The following is a 26,899-nucleotide window of genomic DNA, read 5'->3' on the forward strand; positions in this document are numbered from 1 at the left end:
CCGTGGTATGCCACGGTAATAGAAAAAGTGGTAGTTTTGTTATTTACTCTTTAGTTTTGGTACAAATTATCAATTTTATAATTTCTTTTATTTATTCCAATCTTGATCTATTCACGCTATTAAAGAGCTATTTCCGTGGTATGGAAAGTATTCAACTAACCCTTAATTTTTAACAAAAACTTCAGCACCGATTTCCTTGTTTCTATGGGAACCCTTAATCTGTCAACTTTTTTTTTATTTTGAGTTAAAACCTAAAATTTACTTGCCAGTTATGTGATTTTGTCTTTACAAGAAGCTTGTAATATACGTGTTTGATTTGATTTGAATAACCATCTGTGTTTTATTCTTTTTATGGGTCGGAATTAGGTTTGATTAAACTCCAAATTAAGCCTATTACCGATGGTATGATCAGATTACCCTCGGTAATAGAATGTATAGAAATCTATTACCGACCCAAAGAAATATCGAATGGGTCGGTAATAGGCTCTTAAAGAGTTATCTATTACCGAGTGACTATTTGGTATTGTATTCAAATCGCATTTAGGGTACCGCAAGTACAGATTTCGTTGATAAAATTTAGACTTCAGTTATCATTATCAGATTTAAATTCTTCTGTTTTCTGATTCAGTTATTACTCTGACAAGGAAGGGTACCCAACTGCCGGACAATTCCGATTAGATTTTTTTTTTCTATTTTTAAATCTAAAAAAATCTAAATCTAAATCTAAATCTAAATCTATAATTTTATTTATACAGTAGTCCAAAATCGCACACATGATTTTTTTTAGCTATAAGAATCAGCAATAAGAAAAGTACTGTGATTTGTTAGTTATAAACGGGTAAATTATAACACATAATATGTGAGAGACTTTATTTAACTTAATTACCTTATCAAAAATATTAGAAATAAAAAAAAATCATGTTTTTATATATAGTCGAAATTTTATAAGGTGCACGTTTACCATTTCACTGTGGTAAACTGTCACTCAGGTGGTAAACGTCCAGCTTATAAAATTTCGACTATAATTTACGCTGTGCCTTATGAGAGAATGTTACTTACTTGTTTTTTTTTTGTGCAGCTAATGATGTCCGTAAGACAAATTCTTATCAATCTTTATAGCATTTAAAAATTACTTTATTTAATAACAGCCAGGCCTATTTGTCATATACGTCCTTAGTAAAACTTTACTAACAATAATTTTTGTTGTTTTACATGTAAAACATTCAACTTATAACTTGTTATACAGGTACTCGTGGGTACTTGGTAAGTTAACTATTTAATAGTATTTGATTCTGCCAAAGTGTAATTATAATCTCTTCGAATATATCTCTTATTTTTAAACATACTCCTATAGTTTTATTTTTTATTTTTGTGTCATTATTAAACTTAATGACACAAAAATAATATACAGAACCCACGTCGTTATTATTGTTTTAACCCTCGGTATTAGGTTTCGAATTTTGAGTTTGGTTTCTATTAACGAGTGCAAAAAAATCATGCCAATTGTACCCTCGGTAATGAAAGCTCAATTCGCGATAATAGAATCACAGCCTGTCCCTTGCCACGGTAATAGAAGATTTAGTCATTTTGGCTTCAAAAAATATTTTAATACATATAATAACCCAAAATGAATCCAAAAACGTGTGAAACGGAAAGTTCATTAAATGCTCTGATGAAAAAAAAATATTCCTGGCTGTTAGACAGCATTGATACCCTTAATTTTTGGATCTCTTTTGAAAAGTTCCTTAACTACCACGGTAATAGGTGCCTTTACCCTAGTTACGAAGACATAAATTAAGTAAAATCGGTACATACAACAATATTTACAACACTCAGAAACTCGAAAGCCCACTTCCCTCCGAAAATGGGATGGAGCTCTGTCAAAAGTTCCTCATGATCATCCGATGATGATAGGAAGTTTTGTTAACGTGTCACACTCATCACGAATTGAGATCACTGGTCTTTCACGTTCTTGTCGTGCGCCACGGCACTGTTAGCGTCCGCACTAAACACTGAGCACTATAAAGTCAACGGCCTTCCGGCGTTCAAGACTTGGCCGAAGAGTTGTTCTCGTAAAGCCAGTCCCAGAAGCGCACGCGCTTCGCCTCGGGGTCCTCCAGTACTGTGAAGTTGCCGTTGATGTCCAGGTAGTTGATGTGAGCTGTATCGTTCACCGGCAGCCACGTGAAGTCCACGACTGACTCGTAGTCTACGGGAGGAGTCGGGTTCCTGAAACATTGGCGATCATTTCTTAAGTATTTTGAGCTTCTTTTTGTAAATAGCAAAAAATGTAGGGACTGACTTATTATGTAACTACTTCGGTTGGGGAATACTACAGATAAGGTTTATTTAAAATATTACTGGTATAGTCATAATTAACGTAATATTCTTCGAATGCGTCCTATCTTATTTATCCCTCGTTCAACTGTGTCCCATAAGAAATTTTATTGAAAGGAACTGACCCCGTTTTAGCGAAATTCGTCCACAATTGAACCATCCGTCTAGACACTGCTAGCTCGGGAGAATCGTCGTCGAGCCTGTAGTTGAGCCTCGAGAAGTAGAACAGGTAGCCCATCTCATCGCCGTGGCAGGCGCCGGGGTGGCTGATGCCCAGCATGCGCTTGAAGAGCCCCAGGGCTCCGTCGAACGCGAACCGGTACATGTAGGTAGGGCTCGACCGAGTGCTGTTGGCGTAGAGGCGCACCGTGTCCAACAGCGGGCGCAAGAACATCACGTCGGTGAACAGCTGTGAAATGAAATAGATACACATGTGTTAATAGTCAAACTACTACTACTGTATACTGAAGTGATTACTGTGCGATGGATGTGGTGGGAGAACTATATCCTTACCACGAGTTTGACACTAGCGACTGCGTAAAGTAACTCACAATGAATCTCCCACGTACTGACATTGGTGCAAGCGAGATGCGCTGCTTTGGGTTTGCGCAGGACATGACAGTCACTAGTGTTTGAAGCCGCGTAAAATCTATGAGACGTAATCGCTCTTGAAGTACCGAAAATAATGATGAACTTTCGTGGGCTCAATTTTTATACTGGTGGCGACATGCTCTTTGACATCTGTCTCCTGTCAACTAACTATTATTGTCTCCTTAAAGTGGCCGTCGGACAACACTCTAATATTACTTTACAGTGACCAAATTTACATTCTGAACATTCCGGTCGACTTACTTATTTTTAACGAAGATTTCACAATGATAGGTATTCAGAATGTGTTGCAATGTTATCGGCTCGTAACTTTTTCCAGGAATAGAATTCACTTATTGTATGGTATGAAATGCCAATAATAACTCTAGTAATCATTTCGCTCGAGGCGTTCTAAGTCGGGAGTTCCTAGCATTTTATTGTACTTAAGAGATAAAAAAAAACGCTGCGTCTCGGCTAGAGACAGCTATATTCACATCTATCAGGCTGTCGATGTTGCGCACGTCAACAGGCCGCTGCTGGAAGTAGAAGGCGCGGATGCCGTCAACGACGCTGAGCGCGCGCGCCGGGTCGCGCAGCAACTCGGGCGGCACCACCCGTCGGAACTCGCGATCCAACTCGCCCAGTAACTTCGGGTAACGCTGGAGACCTGTAATAGACAATTGTTTCTACAAAATCTTGAAACTTCATTCCTTATTTTTTTACATGACTTTTTGTTAGACATATTTGTTTTCATAATTTGTTTAGGTTATGGGCCCAATAAAGCATAAAGTTTACAATAGTAGGTGAAATTTAACAAGTCTTATGGGATTTTCCAATTTAGTAAACTTTGGAAAAACAAAAAAATCATTTTTATTGGTTCAACCACTCTATCATTTAGGTACAAAATTAGTTGTAAAGGAAATTGGGAACCGAACTGTCATTTTAGTGTCTCGGACATAAAAAATTAAAGACAGCGTAGATCAGTGTTCACAATTATGGAAGGTAGGGTAGAGGCAAGGAACAGACACTCCTTAGGCAGAATTGTTGCAAAAGTGTCCAGCTGTCAGCTATAAATAATAGTTCCAAATCTCTCCAGAGTAGCGCTAGAGTAGGTAGCTAAGAACCTAGTGCGCTATTTATCTATGATTAGATTTCTTTCTCAAGTATTCTAGGTACTGTGGCGCCACCTATTTATGGTTTTTTGTCGGACATTTTTTGGTACTTGCCTGTACCTTCCATATTCAGAATGTTAAGTAAAAGGCCCTCCACACTCGTGCGCGAATCGAGGCGCGAAGCCGCGAAGGCGAGTGTGGATGGCCTTCGCGTCGATTTCGCAGATTGTTCACGCCTTCGCGCCTTATTCCCCGCAATTCGCTCACGAGTCGGTTAATCTGAACTGTCATAACCTTCTATGGCGGCTACTTGGTTATATTAGGTGCGAACTTGATCAACCAAAAATCAATTTGACAGTTCCCAGTTTGAATCAGTGCCTTGCCGCAAACTAAATCAGATCAGCTGACGCTTTGGCGCCATCTTGCCGCGAACCAAACTTATGTTCGCTCCGCGAAGTGGCGCCGCGATTTACGCGCATAGTCTGGAGGGAGCTTAACAAATTTAGTACCTGGTCTATGTAATGTACATACCTAGAATAATTTAATTTACAGTGTGTAATGTACCCATACTGTAAAAAATAAATAAACAATTTCATACTGATATTGACGGTCTGGTACCGAGGTTTACCTAATATCAATATGTTATTAATTACTTATTTTCAAGTGAATTCCTTATATCAGATTTTATTTTCATATTCATCGTTTTACAAGCTTTTATTTAACTTGCAATGTAAGTATGCATTTAACTATGTACGCGTGAATGAAGTCTTGCAGGTTAAAATTGACCCATTTCCCCACTTCTAATCTAAGTAAGCTGAAAAGGGTCTAGCAGGCTAAGCGAACAAGAAGTGTCCCCAACGACGGATTTTGTCGATATTTCTGGTAGTGTATTGTTAGGTCCTAAGGACCCTCCATGCTTAACATCAGACCTCGATTCTCTTTTGTTTGCGAGTTATTCAGGATAACGTAAAATAATTAGGGTATCATTGTGTCATATTTTATAAACGATTCCAGTTACGTGAACCAAACAAAATTATATTTGATGACAATAAAAAAAACTACAAAATGCATATTTTTTACCAGCATCCTGTCCTTAAACTTGCAAAAAATAAAAATATTTTTTTCCTTCCAATTTTTTTTTTACTTTTCGCAGAGGTACACCTCCAAAAAAAATGCATGAGTAGCCACTAATTCCCACTACATACACATATAAAAATATTTGCACAAATGTTCGTGCTTCATGTCAAAAAAAAACGATTCTCCAATAAGTAGTCACTGGCATTATACGAGGGCTGCTATTTATATATCCGGAAACCGGGATTACAATCTTCTTAAATAGTATATTTGACCTCCATGGAAAAATTTGAACTTTTTTAAGTACTGGCCGGTATATTTTTTCTTTCTTATTAACGTTAGTGTTTTGTTTTTGACGGGTTTTAAATGTCATCTCGCTGCAAGAATGGAACTCACTCGTGGAAATATTCTTGCTATGATTTATTATGATTTTTGGCGTGGTTTAACGCAACAACAGTGCATAGATCAACTAAATTCAACTTTTGGTGATGAAGCTCCATCTAATACTACTGTGTATCACTGGTTTAGTGAGTTCAATCGTAGACGTAGTATGCTTACGGACGAAGTTAAGGCAGGTCGCCCGAAATCGGTCGTTGCACCACAAAATATTGAGGCTGTGCGAAAACTTATAATGGACGACCGACATGTTACGTACCGCGAGATAGAGGCGACTCTGAGTATTTCTATGACTAGCATTAATATCATATTACATGATCATTTAGCTGTAAAAAAATTTGTTCGCGTTGGATACCGCACAACTTAACTAAGGAGCAAAAAGATGCTCGCATCGAATGGTGCAATAAAATGTTAAAATAATATAACCGTGGTGACTCAAAGGCCGTTTATAACATCTAAACAGGTGACGAATCCTGGATCTATGATGCATACGATCCCGAAACGAAGCAACAATCAACGGTATGGGTGTTTCAAAATGAGCCGAACCCTACGAAAGTTACTCGTGCAAAAAGTACATTGAAACAAATGGTGGCCTGCTTCTTCGGTATTAAAGGCCCTGTAGCTACAGTGCCACTAGAAAACCGTAAAACGGTTAATTCAGATCATGCTTTATGTTTATACACTAAAAGTCGACACTTACCACACAATAAATCATTTATGCAAATTAACATATTAGTGCATTTGCTATATAAATCAGCCTCTTGCTCTGTTTCTATGCATTTTTGTTTCCCACGGATATTTTTTAATGTTTTTTTACAAGACTTGCACTTAATGTTTTCCATTTTCCACTACAAAATGCAAAAAACAAATGCAGATAATATTATGTGTCAGATGTTATCAAAGCTGACACGTCATCGTTGATGCACTCCAAATAGGTTTATTAGAAGAGTTTGTATACCTACACACTAATCTTCAAACTGCACTGGTACTTCTATCTGTACATATAATGCCAGTGACTACTTATTGGAGAATCGTTTTTTTTTTGACATGAAGCACGAACATTTGTGCAAATATTTTTATATGTGTATGTAGTGGGAATTAGTGGCTACTCATGCATATTTTTTTTGGAGGTGTACCTCCGCGAAAAGTAAAAAAAAAATTGGAAGGAAAAAATTATTTTTATTTTTTGCAATGAAGTTTAAGGACAGGATGCTGGTAAAAAATATGCATTTGGTAGTTTTTTTTATTGTTATCAAATATAATTTTGTTTGGTTCACGTAACTTGAATCGTTTATAAAATATGACACTTTCAATGATATCCTAATTATTTTACGTTATCCTGAATAACTCGCAAACAAAAGAGAATCGAGGTCTGATGTTAAGCATCAGGGTCCTTAGGACCTAACAGTACACTACCAGAAATATCGACAAAATCCGTCGTTGGGGGCACTTCTTGTTCGCTTAGCCTGCTAGACCCTTTGAATACATATGTAAGTCCGGTGACAATGCAATATTATGGTACCATCGAGCTGATGTGGTGATGGAAACAGGAGGTGGCCATAGGAACTCTGTGATATAACAACGCAACCTAATTGTGTTTGGCGTTTTTAAAATTGTCTTGATGAGTAATAGTTGCCTGTGGAAAGAATAGTATAGTCAGCGGTAAAAGCTTGTACAGTTGCCATCAGATATACCGGAGCGGCCAAGGTGCTCACAAATATCTGAACCCTTGAGCCCTTTTGAGCACCTTGGCTGCTCCGATATATCTGATTGCGACTGTACCAAGAATTACATTTATTTAGGACTATAATCTGAGGTTACTACGAGTATTAATAAATCGATAATTCATTAAGACTACAACGTGAAAGTGGTACACTGAGTGTACCTGCGATACAAATGAAGACATATTGTTATTATGTAAATACTGTGCGGTACGAGCATTGATGTAAGTAAAAGGGGTAGATATGTGACGTTAATAGTTGACAAAACTAAAATCTGGTCCAGCACCCACTCATTTGCAAATACTACACACCATTATAATGTACATGTGCACAACGAGCAACAGGGATAACCAAATATAGTTAACAGTGCTGCGCAAGCGAGACCCCTATATTTTGCGTATTCCTCGAAGTGCAACAGAGAAAAACTAATAACATTATACAAATGTGTAGGCGAGACGTACATACTTCTTACATTGTCGTCTTAAAGTGATATTAAGTCAATTCGATTTTTAAAAAATACAATGATTTGATATTACCTAATCTTAGACCGTCTCTCACTTCAAGCAAAAATCTGAGCGAGCGAGTTACACTGAGATTAATATCAAATGATTGACTATCATATTTTTAAAGCATGAAATTGACCCTCGTTTTTTACTTCTGAAACCCTGGTCGACTATTCACTATGTTCAACTAACGTGTCGCCTCGAGAAAACCAGTATAACGATATGATCTCAGTTGATAGGGATCTCGAGGTTCCACTTCTGATGGTTTTTCGGAAAAGACAAGTACGCTTGACAAGAGATAATGTAATCACTGGTAATTCGTAGTTACTCCTGGTATTTATATATTCCAATCGTTCACCGAGCGCACGACTCAAGATAACCAATATAAAAGTGTGAACCTTGTTTATTCATAGTTACGATACGTATACGGATTCACTTATATTGGACAAGTTGTAAGTCATGGGAATAAGCGCCTTCAACGGCGGTCTTTATTAGGTAGCGTCAGGAAACAAATATTTATAAAATATATACGAAATTAAAATAAATAGGCACTTTATTTATTTTATGGAAAACAATTTTTTTTTTCGCTAACACAAATAAAATATGTAAAACTGTATGTATTTTATATGTAAAACCGATAGTTTATCTATACAATTCAAAAAAATATGCGGAGAGGGCGGTATAAAAAGGAAAATTATAATGTATGGAGAAAAAAAATTGTATCAAAAACGAAACCGAGCATCATTTTTAATTTTCACAATTCAATGCCTAGGCATTTCCACAGCTGCAGCTCGTTTTAAAATAGAAATAAGTGAAAGTTTTTTCTCTAAACGTTATAGTTTTCATTTTTTTAACGTTAATACTGATTTTGAAGTTATATTTTTTTTTAATCATTCCCTATCGAAGGCGAAATTAGCAATGTCCCACTTTTCTCGATTTGAGACGGCAGCGTGCCCTTACATTAGAATGTTCAATTTAAAGTATTCGTTCTGATTTTCATCGTTTTCATTTTCATCACCTTAGTTGCTCTACAAAGAGGACAAATTAAAACAAATACTCAAACGGTAAATACGTAGTTAGGGAGTTTCGTTCTGTTTATAATCAGCAGTTCCACTACACTAATTGCCAGTTTTTGGATGAAAATGCTTAATTTGTAAACAAAAACCACAAAAATCACTATATGTGTACCTATAAGACTTTAAGTGTTCCCTCAATTCTTCATGGATTCCATCATTAGAACTTTGAACCCGGGACGGGACCATCGGCTTTATAGGCAGGGTCACTGCCCACTAGGCCAGACCAGTCATCATACATTTTACTTGACAAATAGAGATGATTATTATTTATTTCTTTTGTTTATGATAAAAGGTTAAATTTGATTGATCTAATATCTGTTCTAAATATTTTTTTTTTTTCATTTATTTTTCAAAGGCACATATACATAATCAATTTTAAAGTTACTCGCCAAACTGCTTATGCGGTTTGTTGGCGAGACACACACATCACACACACACACACACACACACACCACACACACACACACACACACATTTTTACACAGTTTTCAACATACATAAATACATCTTAAAACTACACTATAACTCGCATATTAAAATTGTAAATCGAGCTCTCGTTAAAAATGTTGTCCATAGTTTTCCTATTGTTGTACAAGTACTATTTAGTAATTTTTGATGGACTATTCCCGATATTTGGATTTCAAGTTAATGCAAGATATTGTTTTAACAATACTATCAGAAAAACTGAATTTTTGGTTAACAACCGGTTATTCGTATATTAAAATAAAAACCGGTTACATTCTATAGTTTCAAGGAATAGGAGCACATGATTTAAAAAGTTGCATTATTTATAAAAAAAATTGCTGACTCTACAATGCATGAAGTGGGCAGGCCTACTTGACACTCGGATAAACGTGTTACTCACATGGGTAATGCATTATTTAGCTGTCGCGCTCACTCAATAACAAGGAAATTTTTAATTTTATTTAGAAAAAATTATGTTTTCAAATGTTATAACAGTACTTACGAATGAAAAGTGATACCGTGAGCTTTGTTTTTGTGCTTGGAGCTATTGAAGCACTGGAAAAAGGCACAACACGGCATTCTTTGGCAATATTTTATCGAATTTGATGACAATGTTGACACTTCAGCGTCACCCGTACGACTAATTCAATATAGGTCCCGGAACCTATATTTTGTGGCTCACGATCGAGCGCCTGGTACCTCATCTACCCCTATTACGTACATCAATGGGTACGAGCAATACCGCTAGGCTTGTTTTTAATAATGCTCACCGACTGCATCACGTCAGCTTAAACCAGTATAAACTGTTCGTCGATTACGTATATTTGTCCCGTATCTAGAAGTTAAGTTAAGCTAGTCGATGCGAAATGTTTCGTGAACTTATTGTTTGCGCGGCCCACACTCGGAGGTCTTGTGTTGTGTGACATAACACACATAACTGTTTGCATAACCGACAACTCGTTTGCATGATCTTGACTAAAACTTGCCACAAATCGCTCTAGTCGGCAATGAAACAACATTAATTATGAACACAACGCAGTTAGCAACATTTCATATTGACTTGACAGCAGCTCGCCATTGAGTCGTCGACATAATACAAGAGTTATTAAACTTTGACCTTTCAACAATAGTATTTTGTTGCATACTTACTTAATAATTTGACAAGTGAATGTCATATATTCATCATCAGTCTCGCAATAATACACTGAACAAATGTGGAAATCACACATTCATTCGTTCAAGTACCTAGCGAATCTATACATAATTAGACACGTACCTTTATAAAATTTACATTGGAAAAAAATTGCGACAAGATTTTCAAGATTGTCAAGGCAGAAATAATAGGTGTCTTTCATATGAGTCTTCTTTATTTAAGGTTAAGTTACAGTTACCCTATTTTGAAGGCGAATGAAAACATCGCGAGGAAACCTGCATACATCCACAAAGAAATGCAAAGGTGTATGTGAAATCCCCAACCTGCATTGAGATTGGGAGTACTTTACTATTATCACTGAGCTAAATATCAAGGAATATTGGCTACGATTATTGCAATAGTTAAGGCAAGTTACCGTCAAAAATATTTTTTGACGAACACGTTATTGCTGACTGTAGTTTCTCTCCTTTGCATTTATATCAAGTACTCCTCGAGATCTTTCTAAAGAGCCTATACTCAATGTGATTATGTTTTTCCATCGAAGAGTTCAGAGTTCCTAAGCTGGAGACTTCGTCGATCATTTGAAACCCCTACGAATCGACGTATGATTTACTGCTTGAGAAGGTCCAGAAAGCGTTTTCAAGGTTCCTTTATAAAAAAAACATTCGGATTCTATCCGTACCTGTACCCGATTAAGTATCTTCTCGGCTCCCTCGGGTACAATTCCTTGGAGGTCAGGCGGAATTACTCCTTGTCATGGCATGCCGAGCCTTGCGTGGGGAGTCAGACTGTCCCGAAGTTGTTTCTGGTCTCGTACGCCTGTTTGTTCCGGACGTCCCGAGAATGGCCCTCAGACCACGACAACGCGATCTGTTGGCCGTGCCGCCGGCGCCGGCGCGCACCGTATCGCGCAGGAACTCGCCGCTGCCCCGCGCCTTCTCACTGCTCAAGTGCTCAATGCGCTCCTGGCATCGACGCCTGAATGCGATCTATTTGCTTGGCGATGGGCGGCAGTGTATAGTGAATGCTTGAGATTCTGTGAGGCGATGGATGCTAGGTGCTCAACTGTTCCAATTTAATTTGTCAATGTGCCATTATTATTGTTTTATAATTTTTAATGCTTATAATTATTAATGCTGTTAGTCTAAGTTTCGTGATGTATTGGTTCAACTGTAATGTCATGTAAACATTTTTATCAATAAAAAAAAAATATCTTCCGATTGCTGACTGTCAATCTAACCTTCCTAACTGACATTAGGAAATGCGTTCTAGTAGATGCTAGGTAATAAGCTTTTTTATAATTTACGAAAACGAGTTACTGGTTCCCTTTTGGTTAATACCCGAAGCTTGCTGAGGGGCCGAAGTAAGGTACGAAATTGAAAAGCTTGATTGTATCACTATTGTATACAATACTTTTCCTACGAGTCAACAAAAATAATACATAGTATGTATCTCAGTAGATAAAAGGAATGAACAAAAGACATCAACGAGCTTCTTTTTTACTTGATTTTAATTACACTTTTTTCCATCGTTCATAAAAGCCATGATCACATATCTGCTCTTATTGCACGATTTAGACCCAAATATTGTAACGAATTTCAGTTTAAGGTACCTACATTTATGTAAAAAATAAAAAAGTTTGTTTAGCCTCCAATTGCCTATTGCGGCATTCGGCCATTGCACCGACTTTCCATATTTCTTAATTAGTTCACGACAATGAACATGAAAGAACTATAGTCATCGCAACCGCTACGCCTATTTTTAGGGTTATGAAGTCAATAATGTTCATCTCTCTGCGAATAAGGTCAGTGACCTTAGGTAGGTAATGCTGTAATTATAGCTACTAGAAAAAAATAAAATAAAATAAAAAGAAAATAGCCTAGTAAAGTGGTCAGTATTTCTTGACACATAAAAATCATTGAGGAATTAGACTTATTTCACGAAAAATATGGTAATCAATTGAAGGCGTTTTGTTTTCCAATGCCTGTTACACACGGCAGTATATGTCGTGAGCAGCGTGCGTCACAACTCCTCACAAGTCCACCTTTAAATTTCTAGGGTCACTACACGTTGAGCAAGCTAACACTAGCTTCATAACTGTTGTTTGACACATTGCGACACTGTTTGGCTAATGTAAAATGTTTCGGCTCAATGATAAATATCTGCATTAATACATCTGCAATCACCTTCTCCTATTTTTGTGTGGCAATTAATTTTAGTAATGATTCTTGCAAAATAGTCAGCATTTTGCAAGAATCATTACTAAAATTAATATATAAATAGACATAAAGTCATGAGCACCACTGAGCGGGAAGTAGTGCACTTTACTACTTAAAAAGTAAAAACACGCGCAAGTCTTGTACTGGCGGTATCTAGTTAATCCTAAATCTGTGGACTCGTAGATAGCATAGCGATTGAATGACAATGATAGTATGGTGTTTACTTTTACGGTAAATTGGATAAGAATATGGTGTACCGTCATTTCAGTTATTCAGAATGACATAATGAAAGCAACCGGTGGTTTCTAAAGTGTATATTAGTCGCATTAACGCGCCCCACTGCGCGTGGTCACGGACTCACGAACGACATAGGTACCATCCGCGATGCGGCCTTCCCATTACGCCTTACGGTGCACTGTTTGTTCTGATTGTGGTGTGTTGGATAAGAGGTTACGTAAAATGGTATTTTCTTGCTTACGCTATTCCTGCCGATGTCGGTGTTACTCTAATAATAATAATTGTATCTACTCAGGATGTTCAACAGCGTAACACAATTTCGCTGTGCAATAAAACGTGAGTAAACGATGAATCTGAATTTGATGAGACAGAATCGATATTGTTTAAACCCAGGTTAAATCGTTAAAACGGAATCGGCCTCATCTTATGAACGTATAATAGTTGAGCTCATATCCGGTGAACTTTTTTCACTCCACCAGCCCAACCCAAAAACTTCACCTGGTAGTAGATACTTACCAGACTTATTATTATCCGCAATTTGACTAGGTAAGTGAATTGTGTAGTGTGGGCGGTTGTCCGAGACCGAGACCACTGGATTCGATTGTGCCCGATCAAATAGGATGGTGTAGAAGCGACGTTTCGTATGACACAACACAATTTATAATCTAAAATTGCTGATATTTTTGTAAGTGTGGACAAAAGATAACACTTCAAAATTTAATTGACTGATCAGATTGAACATTAAATTTCTCGCATGGAACTTTTTTGTAGAAATGGACTACTAGTACCATACCTCTGTAATATGGCCATCTACCTATATCCGTCGTAAAATAGTACCTCCTGCCTTCGTAATTCTTCTAATCGTGAAATGACCCATTTCCAGACGAGACCGGTCTAAATGGCCATGGATACTTTATGTGCTCTGCACCTGTACCGAGCAAATACCAAGAATGTGATCGTTGGTCTAGCTCAAATACAAGGCATTTCCAAGGTAATACACGCAATGTTTATGTATAGGAGAGCGGACAGGCGGGCTGCGGAAGGACCGCCGCGGCAGTTCCGTTCACTTGCGAAACGTCGCCAAGGATTTCCCGCCAATACGGGTATGCTATCAACCTACTTATTGGTGGACTTCCTTGGCACAACAAAATACCACAATACAGAAATTACTGAGTGGAACGTATATAAGTAGGTATTTTTAGGAAAAATATTGCATGGTTTTCTGTCTGAGACAGCTAGAGCACCGATAACTTTAGATAACAAAGTAATTTATGTATGATGCTAAAAAGGAAACTTGGACTTGATACAAAGTATTGAAAAGACTAAGCAATACTGAAATAGTTTTCTACAAAATCTGCCTTCGCCCGCGACATGAATCACGCGCACAGTTAAAAAAAACACCCCTTAGTTATTTGTTTTAAGAATAGTTATTTGTTTTACAAGTGGGCGGGGTTTCACCACACCAACGCGAGCAAATACTAAGTATGAAAGAAACAAAAAATATAACCAAATCAAACCCAAATAAACGTTACAAAAAATATCATTCAAAATCATCATTTAACATAATGAAACAACTCAATATTTGCATCTGATGACTTTGCCCCACATTTGGATAAAATGCATCTTTCTCATCACTTTTTGAACAATCAAGAAGGCCTTTACCAGTTGGTGTAATAAAAACCTTTTTTTTTATAGAATTCGACAACATTTTTAAACACTGAGCCATTGTATATCAGGTCTAATTTAAGTAACGGAATGTTTAATATATGGAGAAGATATAAGATATGTAGATTCCATGATCCGTGATCCATAATCCGTTACTAAACAGTTTCGGCTTTAGCATCAGCCTAATGGTATATTAACCGATGGTACATTTTTAGCACACCCGTGATAGACTCCCGCAGTGAAACAGTTAATTATTGAAGATTGCTGTGTTAAGGCGTTAAATCCGCTACTTCTAATTTCATTATTTGTGCGATAAACAGTATAGTTATGTAAATAAGATTGAAACACAATTTGTATACTTAAAAAGTAACTAGATAAATGTATATCTTTAAATGTAATTATAATATTGAATGACAACCTTAGAGAGAGGTTGTAGGTATACATTGATTGTGACGTGATTGTATGACAATCACGATTCTATATTTAGTCATTTAGTGGCAATTTAGGATTTCACAACATAGTACGCAAATAAAAGCTTAAAGGTCATATATGTATATCAAGGTGCTTCAAACCGCCTAAGGTCAGACAAACAAGTGATTGAGTGAATTTTATAATATTGTTTACAGTACATATGGTGCTTCTTTTCCGCACTAGTGCGTAAATTAGCACATTATGTAACTATATCGAAATTTTTAAGGGTCATATGTACTTACTCTAAAACGTTGTACGATACATGTGCGAATAGGTAATTCGCAACTCGTGTCGATTTAAAACACTCCTTTCGGCATATTTTATCGCCACTCGTTACGAATTTCCTATTTTTCGCAGTTGTATCGCAAATAACTACTGTTATCAGTTTTTCCTTGTATCGTTCTTACCTTGAAAGATATTGAGCAATTTTTATGACATTTCGCATTTGTTGTAATGTAATTGTTACACAAATTTAGGTATTTTTCTATAAATATATCATTTTATAGGATACGCGTCATAGTTATACAAAATTGTAAAAATAGCCATGTATGTATGTATGTATGTATATACTTTATTGTACATAGAAATAAAAACACGAAATTATTAAATAAACATGTAATAATTGAATGAAGTATAGCAAACAACCCTATAATGGACGTGGCACCAATAATGAGACGTAAACCACAAACCCTTTAAAATAGTACATTACGATACAAGTGCGAAAAATAGGAAATTCGAAACGAGTGGCGATAAATTAAAAGACGACCGAAGGGAGTGTTTTAAATCGACACGAGTTGCGAATTACCTATTCGCACATGTATCGTACAACGTTTTACAGTACATATGGCCCTTTAAAGGTTCGACATAGTAACGTAATATGCTAATTTTCGCACTAGTGCGGAAAAGTAGCACCATATGTACTGTAATAAGTATTTATCATCCGTTTTTAAACACTGGCAACGTTTTACCATAAACTGGAGCGATAGAGTTGCGTACATTTAAAGTTTTATTATTTACTATACAGTCAAAAACTGGAGGAAAAAAATATGTATATGTTTTCTATGATGAAATACACCTGTAGCAACACATATTATGTATGTTTAATTAAATCGTTTTTGTTGTCAATGTTAGTTGCCTGCGCGCCGTGCTTCCGCGCCGCGCGTTGTACCCAAAAGTAACGGTCCAATCTTCGGGCGCATTCGTGCGCGCTCGGTTTTCCTAGCCAACTCAGTCATATCCGATACTTGACGCCGGGAGGCTGCGCGCAGGCCGATCGCTCTCGCTTGCATTTTAATTACGTTTTATGTGTACTTTTCTGTATTTCTTCTTCTACGGTGTTCTGTGCTATTTTCTTTCTTCCGTACTGTACTGACTATCTTCTGTGGACTGTGTTTAACCTATAATAAACTTTATAAATGTTAAACTACAGCATATTATTTAATAGCCCCATAGGTACAAATTTGGTGACTTTCCGACGTTAGAACTGAGTGCAGTGCAGTGTTATAGTATCTGTGTGAACTTTGATCGCTATAATAAAGTGCGGAATAAGTTATCATGCCAACGACGGCAAGTGATACTAATACTACGTCTACTCCACCGGTTGTTAGTTTGCCGAGGACATTGGATTCGACCGTTAGTGCAGTTGGCGTTAAAGTTCCGCCATTTTGGGCCGAGGAACCGGCTTTGTGGTTTGCCCAGTTGGAGGGACAGTTTAGTTTGGCGAATATTGTGTCCGACTCGACTAAGTTTTATCATGTCGTCAGCAACCTCGAGCATAAATATGCAGCGGAGGTCAAGGACATAATTACCAAGCCGCCGGCGACGGAAAAATACGACAAACTAAAATCTGAGCTAGTTTACCGATTGTCCGTGTCCAAGGACAAGCGAGTGGAGGAGTTGGTGTCTCAAGCTGAACTGGGTAATCGTAAGCCCTCGCAGTTTTTACGACACCTACGTGACCTGGCCGGTACCGACTTATCGGACGACTTTTTGCGCAGCATATGGGCTAAACGTTTACCGCCGCATGTGCAAACCGTTATTGCTACGATGTCAGATGCCAGTTTGGACAAGGTTGCCGCGCTGGCCGACCGAGTGAATGACATTGTGGTACACACACCTCACGTTGCGGAAGCTTCTGGGTCAGCTGTTCCTGTTCCCGTGCCGTCATCTGCACCGAGCCCTATGGAGGAACGTCTCAACCGCCGTATAGATGACCTTGTGCGACAAGTAGCTGCCTTAACGACTGGAAATTCCCGTGGGCGAGCTACATCGCGCTCGCGCTCCAGGGGACGTCTCAGCTCTCGCTCAAGGAGTCGCGCGGGGGACAACGGCAGATGCTGGTACCATGACAGATTCGGTCCCCGTGCAACTAAGTGTCGCGCGCCGTGCAGCTGGACCGAGGGAAATGCCAGCGGCGGTCACTAATGACGACGAGTGATTGCCAGGTTTCCCCAGGTCGTCTCTTCGTCACCGATAAGAACACTAAACTGAAATTTTTAGTAGATAGTGGTTCTGATCTTTGTGTTTTTCCTTTTACTTCTGTAAATCCTCAGTACCGCACTAAAGATAAATACCAATTGTTTGCTGCTAATGGTACCCCTATACCTACTTATGGCTCAATTAGTCTTACGCTTGATTTTGGCTTACGCCGTGCTTTTCATTGGCGTTTTATTTTGGCCGAAGTGACAAAGCCTATTATCGGCGTAGATTTTTTAGCTTTCTATAATCTGGTAATAGATGTAAGGCATAAACGGCTTATAGATTATTGTACTCTGCTTACTGCTCGTGCTTATTCAGCCTCTTCTTGCTCTGTGAGCAGCATTAAGTCGATTGCAGGTACAACGGCGTATCACGAAATACTGCAGCAGTTTCCTGAAATTACGAGACCTGTGGGTGACCCGACGGAGCGAACCGTGAAGCACAATACGGTTCACTATATCCGTACCACCCCTGGTCCGCCGGTGTACTGTCGTCCTAGACGGTTGGACGCAGAGCGGCTCAAAATAGCCAAGCAGGAGTTCGACGATATGGTGCGTACAGGTATAGCACGTCGCTCCGATAGCCCCTGGTCGTCGCCTCTTCACATGGTCCCCAAAAAGAACAACGGCTGGCGGCCTTGCGGCGACTATCGCGCATTGAACGCCCGCACCATACCAGATAGGTATCCTGTTAGGCATCTTGCCGATTTCTCGCACAACTTACACGGCTGTCAGATTTTTAGCACATTGGACCTGGTTCGTGCCTACAACCAGATTCCGGTGTTTAAGGATGACATTGCTAAAACAGCCATCACGACGCCGTTTGGGTTGTTCGAGTTCAGCTTTATGGGGTTCGGGTTACGCAATGCCGCGCAGACTTTCCAGCGGTTCATTGACGAGATCCTCGGTGACCTGGAATTCTGCTTCCCGTATTTAGACGACATTCTCGTGGCATCTTCTTGCGCGACCGAGCATGAGAGGCACCTTAGGCAAGTATTCGAGCGACTGCGTGAGCATGGTGTTCTAATAAACACCGCGAAGTGCGTATTTGGTGAAGCTGAGGTTACATTCCTTGGTCATCGCATCTCCAGCTCAGGTACGTCACCCTTGCCTGAGAAGGTGAAGGCCGTCATGGACTTCCCTCGCCCCACCAACATCAAGGCACTCCGTCGTTTCTTGGGCATGCTGAATTTTTATCGGCGTTTTCTACCACACGCAGCCCAGAAACAGGCACCGCTAAATGGGTTGTTGGTCGGTCATCACTGCAAGAGCTCTGCTAAGATTGAGTGGAATGCTGACCTCAACGCAGCTTTCGAGGCTTGCAAGGCGAGTCTAGGTGAGGCTACACTTCTTGTCCATCCACGTCCGAATGCTGATCTGGCTCTGGTCAGTGACGCCTCTGACATAGCGATCGGTGGTGTGATACAACAATTGGTAGATAACACGTGGGAACCACTGGGTTTTTTCTCGCGTAAGCTGAACCCAGCCCAGCGCAAGTACAGCCCGTACGACCGCGAGTTACTCGCAATTTACGAGTCTGTCAAGTACTTTCGGCATATGCTGGAGCTGAAGCCGTTCAGAATCTACACCGATCACAAACCAATCGTGTATGCCTTTAGCAAACCCTTGGACAAGTGCTCACCTCGCCAGTTTCGGTACTTGGATTTCCTTGCGCAGTTTTCCACCGACATCCGCCACATAGCAGGTGAGGAGAACGTGGTCGCCGACGCACTCTCTCGTCCTGTCGATGCAATCAGCGGCAAGGCCATTGACTACTATGCGTTAGCTTCTGCTCAGGAACGCGATGCTGAGTTCCAGCAGTTGCTAAAGACCGGATCGTCATTGCAGCTTAAAAGGTTGGTTGTTCCTGGTACGGCTGGTGACGCTGCAGTTTATTGTGACACATCTGGACCAATGGCTCGTCCCTATCTGACTCCCCAGTTCCGTCGACAAGCTTTCGACTCGATACATGGACTTAGTCATCCTAGCGCTAAGGCTACGACGAAGCTTGTAGCTCAGCGATATGTCTGGCCTGGGGTAAATAAAGACTGCCACAATTGGTCTAGAGCTTGTCAACACTGCCAGCGATGCAAAGTGTCAAGGCATGTGCACTCGCCTATAATGTCGTTTGCGACCGAGACAGAGCGTTTTGCACTCGTGCACATTGACCTGGTCGGTCCGTTGCCGTTTTCACAGGGTTTCCAGTACTGCCTGACGGCATTGGACCGCTTTACAAGGTGGCCTGAGGTGATGCCAATTTCTGACATTAAAGCAGAAACCGTCACTCAAGCATTTTTCTCCGGGTGGGTGTCGCGATTCGGATGCCCCAAGCGTATAACAACGGATAGGGGGAGGCAGTTTATTTCCGAGACTTTCCGGCGCTTGGCGAAGTCCATCGGAGCTGAGCACATACAGACGACTGCCTACCACCCTGCAGCGAATGGCATGCTGGAGCGATTCCATAGACAGATGAAGGCTGCCATTAAATGCCATGCGAGCGAGGATTGGGTTGAAGTCCTGCCTCTGGTTCTTTTAGGAATCAGGACGGCATGGAAGGACGATTTAGCCGCTTCCACCGCGGAATATGTGTACGGCCAGCAACTGCGCTTGCCAGGGGATTTCTTTGAATCCTCGGGTCAAGATGCGCCAGTTGACTACACAGACTTCCTCTCTCGCTTGCAGCTTATAATGCGCAAATTACAGCCTTCACCAGTGGTTCGCCATGGTTCGCGTAAAGTTTTTGTTCATAAAGACCTGACTACGTCCACGCATGTGTTTCTACGTAACGATGCCGTGCGAAAGCCCCTGCAACCTACGTATACTGGGCCTTATCAGGTAGTTGAACGGGGAGACAAGTTTTTCAAGATTCTTATTAAAGGTAAGCCAAATAATGTCTCCATCGACCGGCTCAAGCCCGCGTACATGCTAAGCGAACCCGATCCTAGTCCAGCTTCTGATCAGCAGCTCGTAGCGCCACAACCAGCAAAGACTGAACGCAGAACTCGTTCAGGACGTGTTGTACGTTTTCCTAGCTACTTGTAATCGACCTAAAGGTCTCCGAAGGGGCTGATGTAGCAACACATATTATGTATGTTTAAATCGTTTTTGTTGTCAATGTTAGTTGCCTGCGCGCCGCGCTTCCGCGCCGCGCGTTGTACCCAAAAGTAACGGTCCAATCTTCGGGCGCATTCGTGCGCGCTCGGTTTTCCTAGCCAACTCAGTCATATCCGATACTTGACGCCGGGAGGCTGCGCGCAGGCCGATCGCTCTCGCTTGCATTTTAATTACGTTTTATGTGTACTTTTCTGTATTCCTTCTTCTACGGTGTTCTGTGCTATTTTCTTTCTTCCGTACTGTACTGACTATCTTCTATGGACTGTGTTTAACCTATAATAAACTTTATAAATGTTAAACTACAGCATATTATTTAATAGCCCCATAGCTACACACCTAATTTTATTAAATACGTCGAAAACATAAAGGACGAATAGGACGTTCAATTTTTAACGCGCAAAGCGATGGAATTTTTACAGGTCTCAGTTAAATATCAAAAATACCCCAACTTTCCTATTGAATGTCTCATAATTGGTGCCATTACCATATATGTACAGTGAGATGCGTGGGTAATTGCATAGATAAATAAATAAATAATGAATGAATTCATTGATAAAGTCGCCATGCACTTTTACGGCTGATGGTATTTGAATATATGCCTGTCATGTTACTACATATTAATTCATTTTAATTGTGCGAGGTCTCTGTTTGAAGTGAATTACTAGCTGAACTATGTTTACTAAATTAGGCATGTATAACTTACGTCTGAAGAGTATGATGCCCTCCTGCGCGTTATAACCTGTGAGGAAGGGTACGTCGGCGCCCGGCAGCAGCGTCCGTGGGTGCTCCGTCAGGAACGCGTCGGCCACCTGCACACGAACGTTTGGACGTAGTTTACAATACAATACAAATACTTTTTATTGCACACATCAATACAGAAACACTACAAATAATACAGCACATTAAGAAGAGGTAAACAACACACAGGTAGTTTACAGTGGAGTGGATACATCCTCATACATTTGTCATTTAAAATAAGGACTTATTTTACAGATTTTAGTGGGTCCTTTTCCCTAAATCACGTCCGTTTAACAACTGATTGTTGGTAAAATTTTAAAAACTTGAAGTCTGTGAGGTTGGTAACTTAAGTAATTACAAATCTCGTGTGCACTTATGTGTCAACCCCTTTGCCTTCTCCCATCTGCCTTTTTAGCCTTCAGCAGAACCAAGATTCGGAAAAGAGTCAACAGTTCACAATGAACATCATGCACATACTGTGCCTACATTCGTGGATCCCTGTTGTAAAATGGGCTACAAACAGAAATTAAATCGCTTATTTCGGGCGGAGACCTTCATGATCTTGAGGTAGCTTTGTTAATTGGACGAAAGTCTAACCTGCGGCTCTACGGCGGGTGAGAAAGGCAGGGCTACAAGGTATTCCAGATCGGCAGTCCTGCCCAGCGGGCTTGCAAGACTCATCTGCTATCACCAGTACCTCGCTCCGAGGTAACATTACCATTACCTTACAAGAAGAATAGTCTCACCTGTGGCTCCACGGCGGGCAAGAAAGGCAGAGCTACAGTGTTTTCCAGGTCGGCGCTCTTGCCCGGCGCGCCCGCCAGTCGCGCACCTGCCTTCACCAGCAGCTCGCTTGGAGTCGCTCGGAGGTAACCTTGATGTATGATAAAGATGTGTTGTATAAAATAGAGCGGGGGGCGGGGTTAGGGTCGGCAACGCACATGTAACTCCTCTGGAGTTGCAGGCGTACATAGGCTGCGGAGACTGCTTACCATCAGGCGGGCCAAATGCTTGTTTGCCACCGACGTAATATAAAAAAAAAACTATTTTTAAAGTTGAAAATATGTTTACAGCTGAAGCTAAATTAATCTTACTTTATATATAACTATTATATGTATCTCCTTAAGAGAACTTAGAATATTATTAGTACCCATAATAGTGCGCATACCGGACGCTTGGAGACGCTAGTGTGTATATATGCCGAGGCTCTGTGTAGGTAATATTAAATTATAAAACTGTTTTTTGACATAGCTTTATCAATGATCCGGAATCAAAACCTAGCCCTCATAACATCCTCACTCACCGAGCAGTTCAGCCGTGCTGTTGGTGACGATGCCGAGCTCCCGGCCGAGCTCGAAGGCCCGCTCCAGCGGGTCGTGTGCGAGCGCCCATGGCGATGTCGCCAGCCCGCTTTGCGCTATCGCGCCATGGAATAAACCCTGCGACAACGACGAGTTACCACCACATTATTCAATTAAAGGAAACCTGCATTCATATATATTGAATAAAAACCGTAATTGGGTTCAAATCCTGGTAAGGGCATTTATTCGTGTGATGAGCATGGATATTTGTTCCTGGGTCATGGGTGTTTTCTATGTATTTAAGTATTTATAAATATTTATATATTATATATATCGTTGTCAAAGTACCCTCAACACAAGCCTTATTGAGCTTACTGTGGGACTTAGTCAATTTGTTTAATAATGTCCTATAATATTTATTTATTTTAAAACCATGAACTACCTAACCAGTTTGGGTAAGTCGACGGAGATTGTAATGGGCTCTCTAGTCTCTACATCTACACACATCTTATGTGACTAAAGTACTAAAATATACGATTAGGATAAGTATTGGTTTGATTTTGAAAATTGTTAATTAAAATATACTTATACTCGTATATTCTATAATATTTACTAATCTGAATTTTGGGTTTAGAGTCAGTCTTTATTTAAGCTTAGGTAAATACCTAAAATAAACTTTTAAAAATATGATTGTTGCATGATATACCTATCAGCCTTGAATCCTACAGTGACGTAAGGCGATACTAACATACTTTAAAATTAATTACTTTAATCATTGTGACGAATGCTTTAAATCAACAACTTATATCAATAACTAACATGTGCTGGATCAATTAGATAACGTCGTTAAGAGCGCTCTCACAAGGAAAGTCGAAATAATGTAAAATTGATAATATTTCTCGATGAAATTCAGGACTTTGCGCTCATTATTAGACACAAAGAGTACTTGTTCCAGTAAAGGCGTCTTCTTATCTTTAGGCATACGATGTTAAATATTAGAAAAAGGGACTTATTTAATTAGTAATGATTATTTTTCCGATGGTCGTTTACGAAAAACCGCGAAAAAGCACTGAATTTTGAGCTCTTATTTGTAAATTTTGAGAATTTAACTCTGCTAAAGGTAAATATTTTGTATTACTAATACCATGTACTTTAGGAATACGATACGTGTTATTATAATTAGCTGCATGTACAAATAGGAAATTCGCAACGAGTGTTGATCAGTTTTAAATCGACACGAGATGCGAATTACCTTTTCGCACGTGTATTGTACAACGTTTTACAGTACATATGGCCCTTGAAATTTTCGACATACGCACGTATAGTGCTAGTAACCCGCTGTAGGGCGGTAAAGTTATACAAGTACGAATGTACGTAATGTACTTGTGAAATGACCTGACATTCTATAGGTACTAAATTAAAATTGTATGATTAAATGAATATGAATAATATTAAATAGTACAAACTGACAGTTGGATGTTACAGCAAATTAAATGTTATGTTAGCCTGATGGTGACGAGGAAGGTGGTCACGGGTATGATACAAATTAATTGAACAAAGGTGTTGTATCATAATAAAGCTATAGTTTCACTACCCAACCTATTCCTAATGCAATAACGAAACATGTAAACAAGTAGGTCTTTTTAGTAAAAAAATATTATTTATTTTTATTATTATGCATAAAGTCCTAATAAATGTTATTTGGTACGAAAATACTAAATCCAGTTCAATGTAAGTACATTTGCACTGGATTTTTGTAATTTGATTGCAGATAGTTTTTTTTTTTTTTTTCATTTATTTTACCTGGGAGTTTTAGCTTTACGCTAAGCCACCCCCGTAATCCAAAAAATTACATGTATGACTCTAGGTAACATTTAACAATGAGGAAAAATAAATTTTAAGCAGTTCCTTAGCATCATCTGATGATTCCGTCAGTACGTGTACAACATCCTCAACCATATTGCAATCTAGGCAATTAGATGAATCTGATAACTTCATAAGATATTTGAATTTATTAGAAGGTATGTGTCCAGTACGCAGTCGAAGCAGTGATACAATGTACTTGCGTTTTATTTTTAATTTTTCAATGGGTAACGAGGAAGATCGTGTTGAATGGTTTTATACCAAATTCCTTTAGTTAATGACCGCTCATCGTAATATTCCTTCCATTGTAGACGGCACTTTTCTTTTGCTGCTCTCAAGATCTCATTGTGCATTGGTAAACATTCATAATCATTTCCTTCACTGATGGCTAGTTTGGCGGCGAGGTCTGCTTCCTCGTTACCCATTAGGCCTATATGTGAGGGTACCCACTGCATCACAACTTTTTTATTCGCAGCTTGGATTTTACCGATGCTTTCCAAGATATGATAGGCTATCGGTAGACCTCGACTTCTCGAGGTTAACCGAGCCAAATGTAATAAAGCACTTTTAGAGTCAGATAAGATGACAAATTGATTATAGTCCACCGATAATATATACGCTAAAGATTCTGAAACAGCAATTAATTCAGTATGCATTATTGATATGTTTGCACTTATTTTAAATTTAGCACGTAGGTCTAATTGCGGGTCGAAGAAAGCCGCGCCAGAACCGGTTTCCTCCCTGGAACCATCGGTAAAAATCTTGTAATATGTAGCATACTCCCTACCCAGTAACATACTGCATTTGTTTTTTAAAGTGACTGCGCATAACTGTTTTTTAGCAACGTTAACCCCTTCAATATTCAACCTAATGTTTTGCGATAAATCAAAAGAAGTAATCCATTTACTCAAAGAATACATAGGTAATTTACTCGCCGATTGAATTGGGTACTGTTTATAGGCTCTAAGTGTACTAACCAAAAGAGGTATTTTTTTTCTAACCCTGTATCTATGGTTACACGAACTGTCTAACTGTTTAACAACCTCACTTGTTATGTTGTTTTTAAACGCTTGAGATCTCAGCCAAAATTTAACCGCTAAATACCTTCTACGCATGTGTAAAGGAGGGAGACACAGCTCACTCTCCATCGCTTGTATGGGAGTTGTTCTGATAAAACCCCCAATTACGCGCATTGCTAGGTTTTGCACCGTGTTAAGTTTGTTTAAATGGTTATTGATGCTAGTATCATATAAGAAACTGCAATAATCGATCCTACTGCGAATAATCGTTATGTATAGGCGCCTCAAATGTGTAGGATGAATGCCCCAGTTACCCCCAGCGAGTACCTTAAATACATTGATATATGTAAATAGTTTGTCTCTAGTCTCGTTAATATGTCTACCCCACTTTAAACTTCTGTCTAGCCACATGCCCAAGTATCTGACGCTGTCGACCTGTTGAATGATGTTAGCATTATTCAAATATAGTTTTACATCAGTCTTTCTTTTTCCCCTGCTAAAAAGACATACTTTTGTCTTTCCATGAGATATATCTAACCCCAGGTCCTCTATTAACTTGGAAAATACGCGCAATGCACATTGTACGTCAGCGATGGCTCGTGATAAGTTTTTGTTCGAGCTGTAAAGGACAAAGTCATCAGCGTACTGTGAAATGAACACCTGTTTTATGTTATGACATATTTTGCTTGTGGCAGCATTAAACAGGGTCGGCGATAACGGGTCACCCTGTGCTATGCCCATTCCTGTGGTGCGTATAAGAGTTTCCTGCCCGGTTTCTATTATTAGATTTCTTTGATTCAAAAAATCCCACAAGTAGTTACACAAGCTGCCTCCGACTCCTATACTATCTAGGATAGATAGAAGGCTAGCTACGTTAATTTTGTTATAAGCGCTATTTATGTCTATAAAGCAGCCAACGGTGGGGGTTCCTGTGGTAAGACCTATTTGTATTCGAGTTACTATCCTCACTAAGTTGTCCAGACACGACCTAGATCTTCTAAAACCTATAGTTTCCCCAGACAAACATTCATTTTTTTCGATGTACCATTCAAGTCGGCGAGTAATAATTGTATGGAAAACTTTACAATAACATGATAACAAGGCTATTGGTCGAATACCTGCTGAACTCTGATTCCCATTTCCCGGCTTCGGTACAGGAATAATGTTTACTAACCTCCACTGTTTGGGCACAAAACTGGATTCTAAAAATCGATTATACAATGCAACCAGAGTCTTCTTCCCAACTTCCGGTAGGTTGTAAATCATAGAATATGAAGCATTGTCGGGTCCAGGAGCTGTGTCTGAGCGTTTAACACAATTGTTTAGTTCCTGTATCGTAACCGGTGAATTCAGCAATATGTTACTTGAGT

The 26,899-nt window shown here is 39.4% G+C and overlaps 1 protein-coding gene across 1 annotated transcript; it reads right to left on the minus strand.

The window, feature by feature from the left end:
* Nucleotides 1–1,782: 1,782 nt before the first annotated feature.
* On the minus strand, nt 1,783–24,935 carry LOC133533308 (bile salt-activated lipase-like). The gene is made up of 7 exons (XM_061872273.1): nt 24,793–24,935; nt 22,650–22,813; nt 22,093–22,220; nt 21,312–21,417; nt 3,420–3,592; nt 2,463–2,746; nt 1,783–2,229 (listed from the first exon to the last, which is right to left on the minus strand). Exons 1-7 carry the CDS (start codon nt 24,933–24,935, stop codon nt 2,046–2,048), a joined length of 1,182 nt encoding a protein of 393 aa, XP_061728257.1. The 3' UTR covers nt 1,783–2,045.
* Nucleotides 24,936–26,899: the final 1,964 nt, after the last annotated feature.

The sequence above is a fragment of the Cydia pomonella genome, unplaced genomic scaffold (assembly GCF_033807575.1).
Source record: "Cydia pomonella isolate Wapato2018A unplaced genomic scaffold, ilCydPomo1 PGA_scaffold_151, whole genome shotgun sequence".
Taxonomy (NCBI): domain Eukaryota; kingdom Metazoa; phylum Arthropoda; class Insecta; order Lepidoptera; family Tortricidae; genus Cydia; species Cydia pomonella.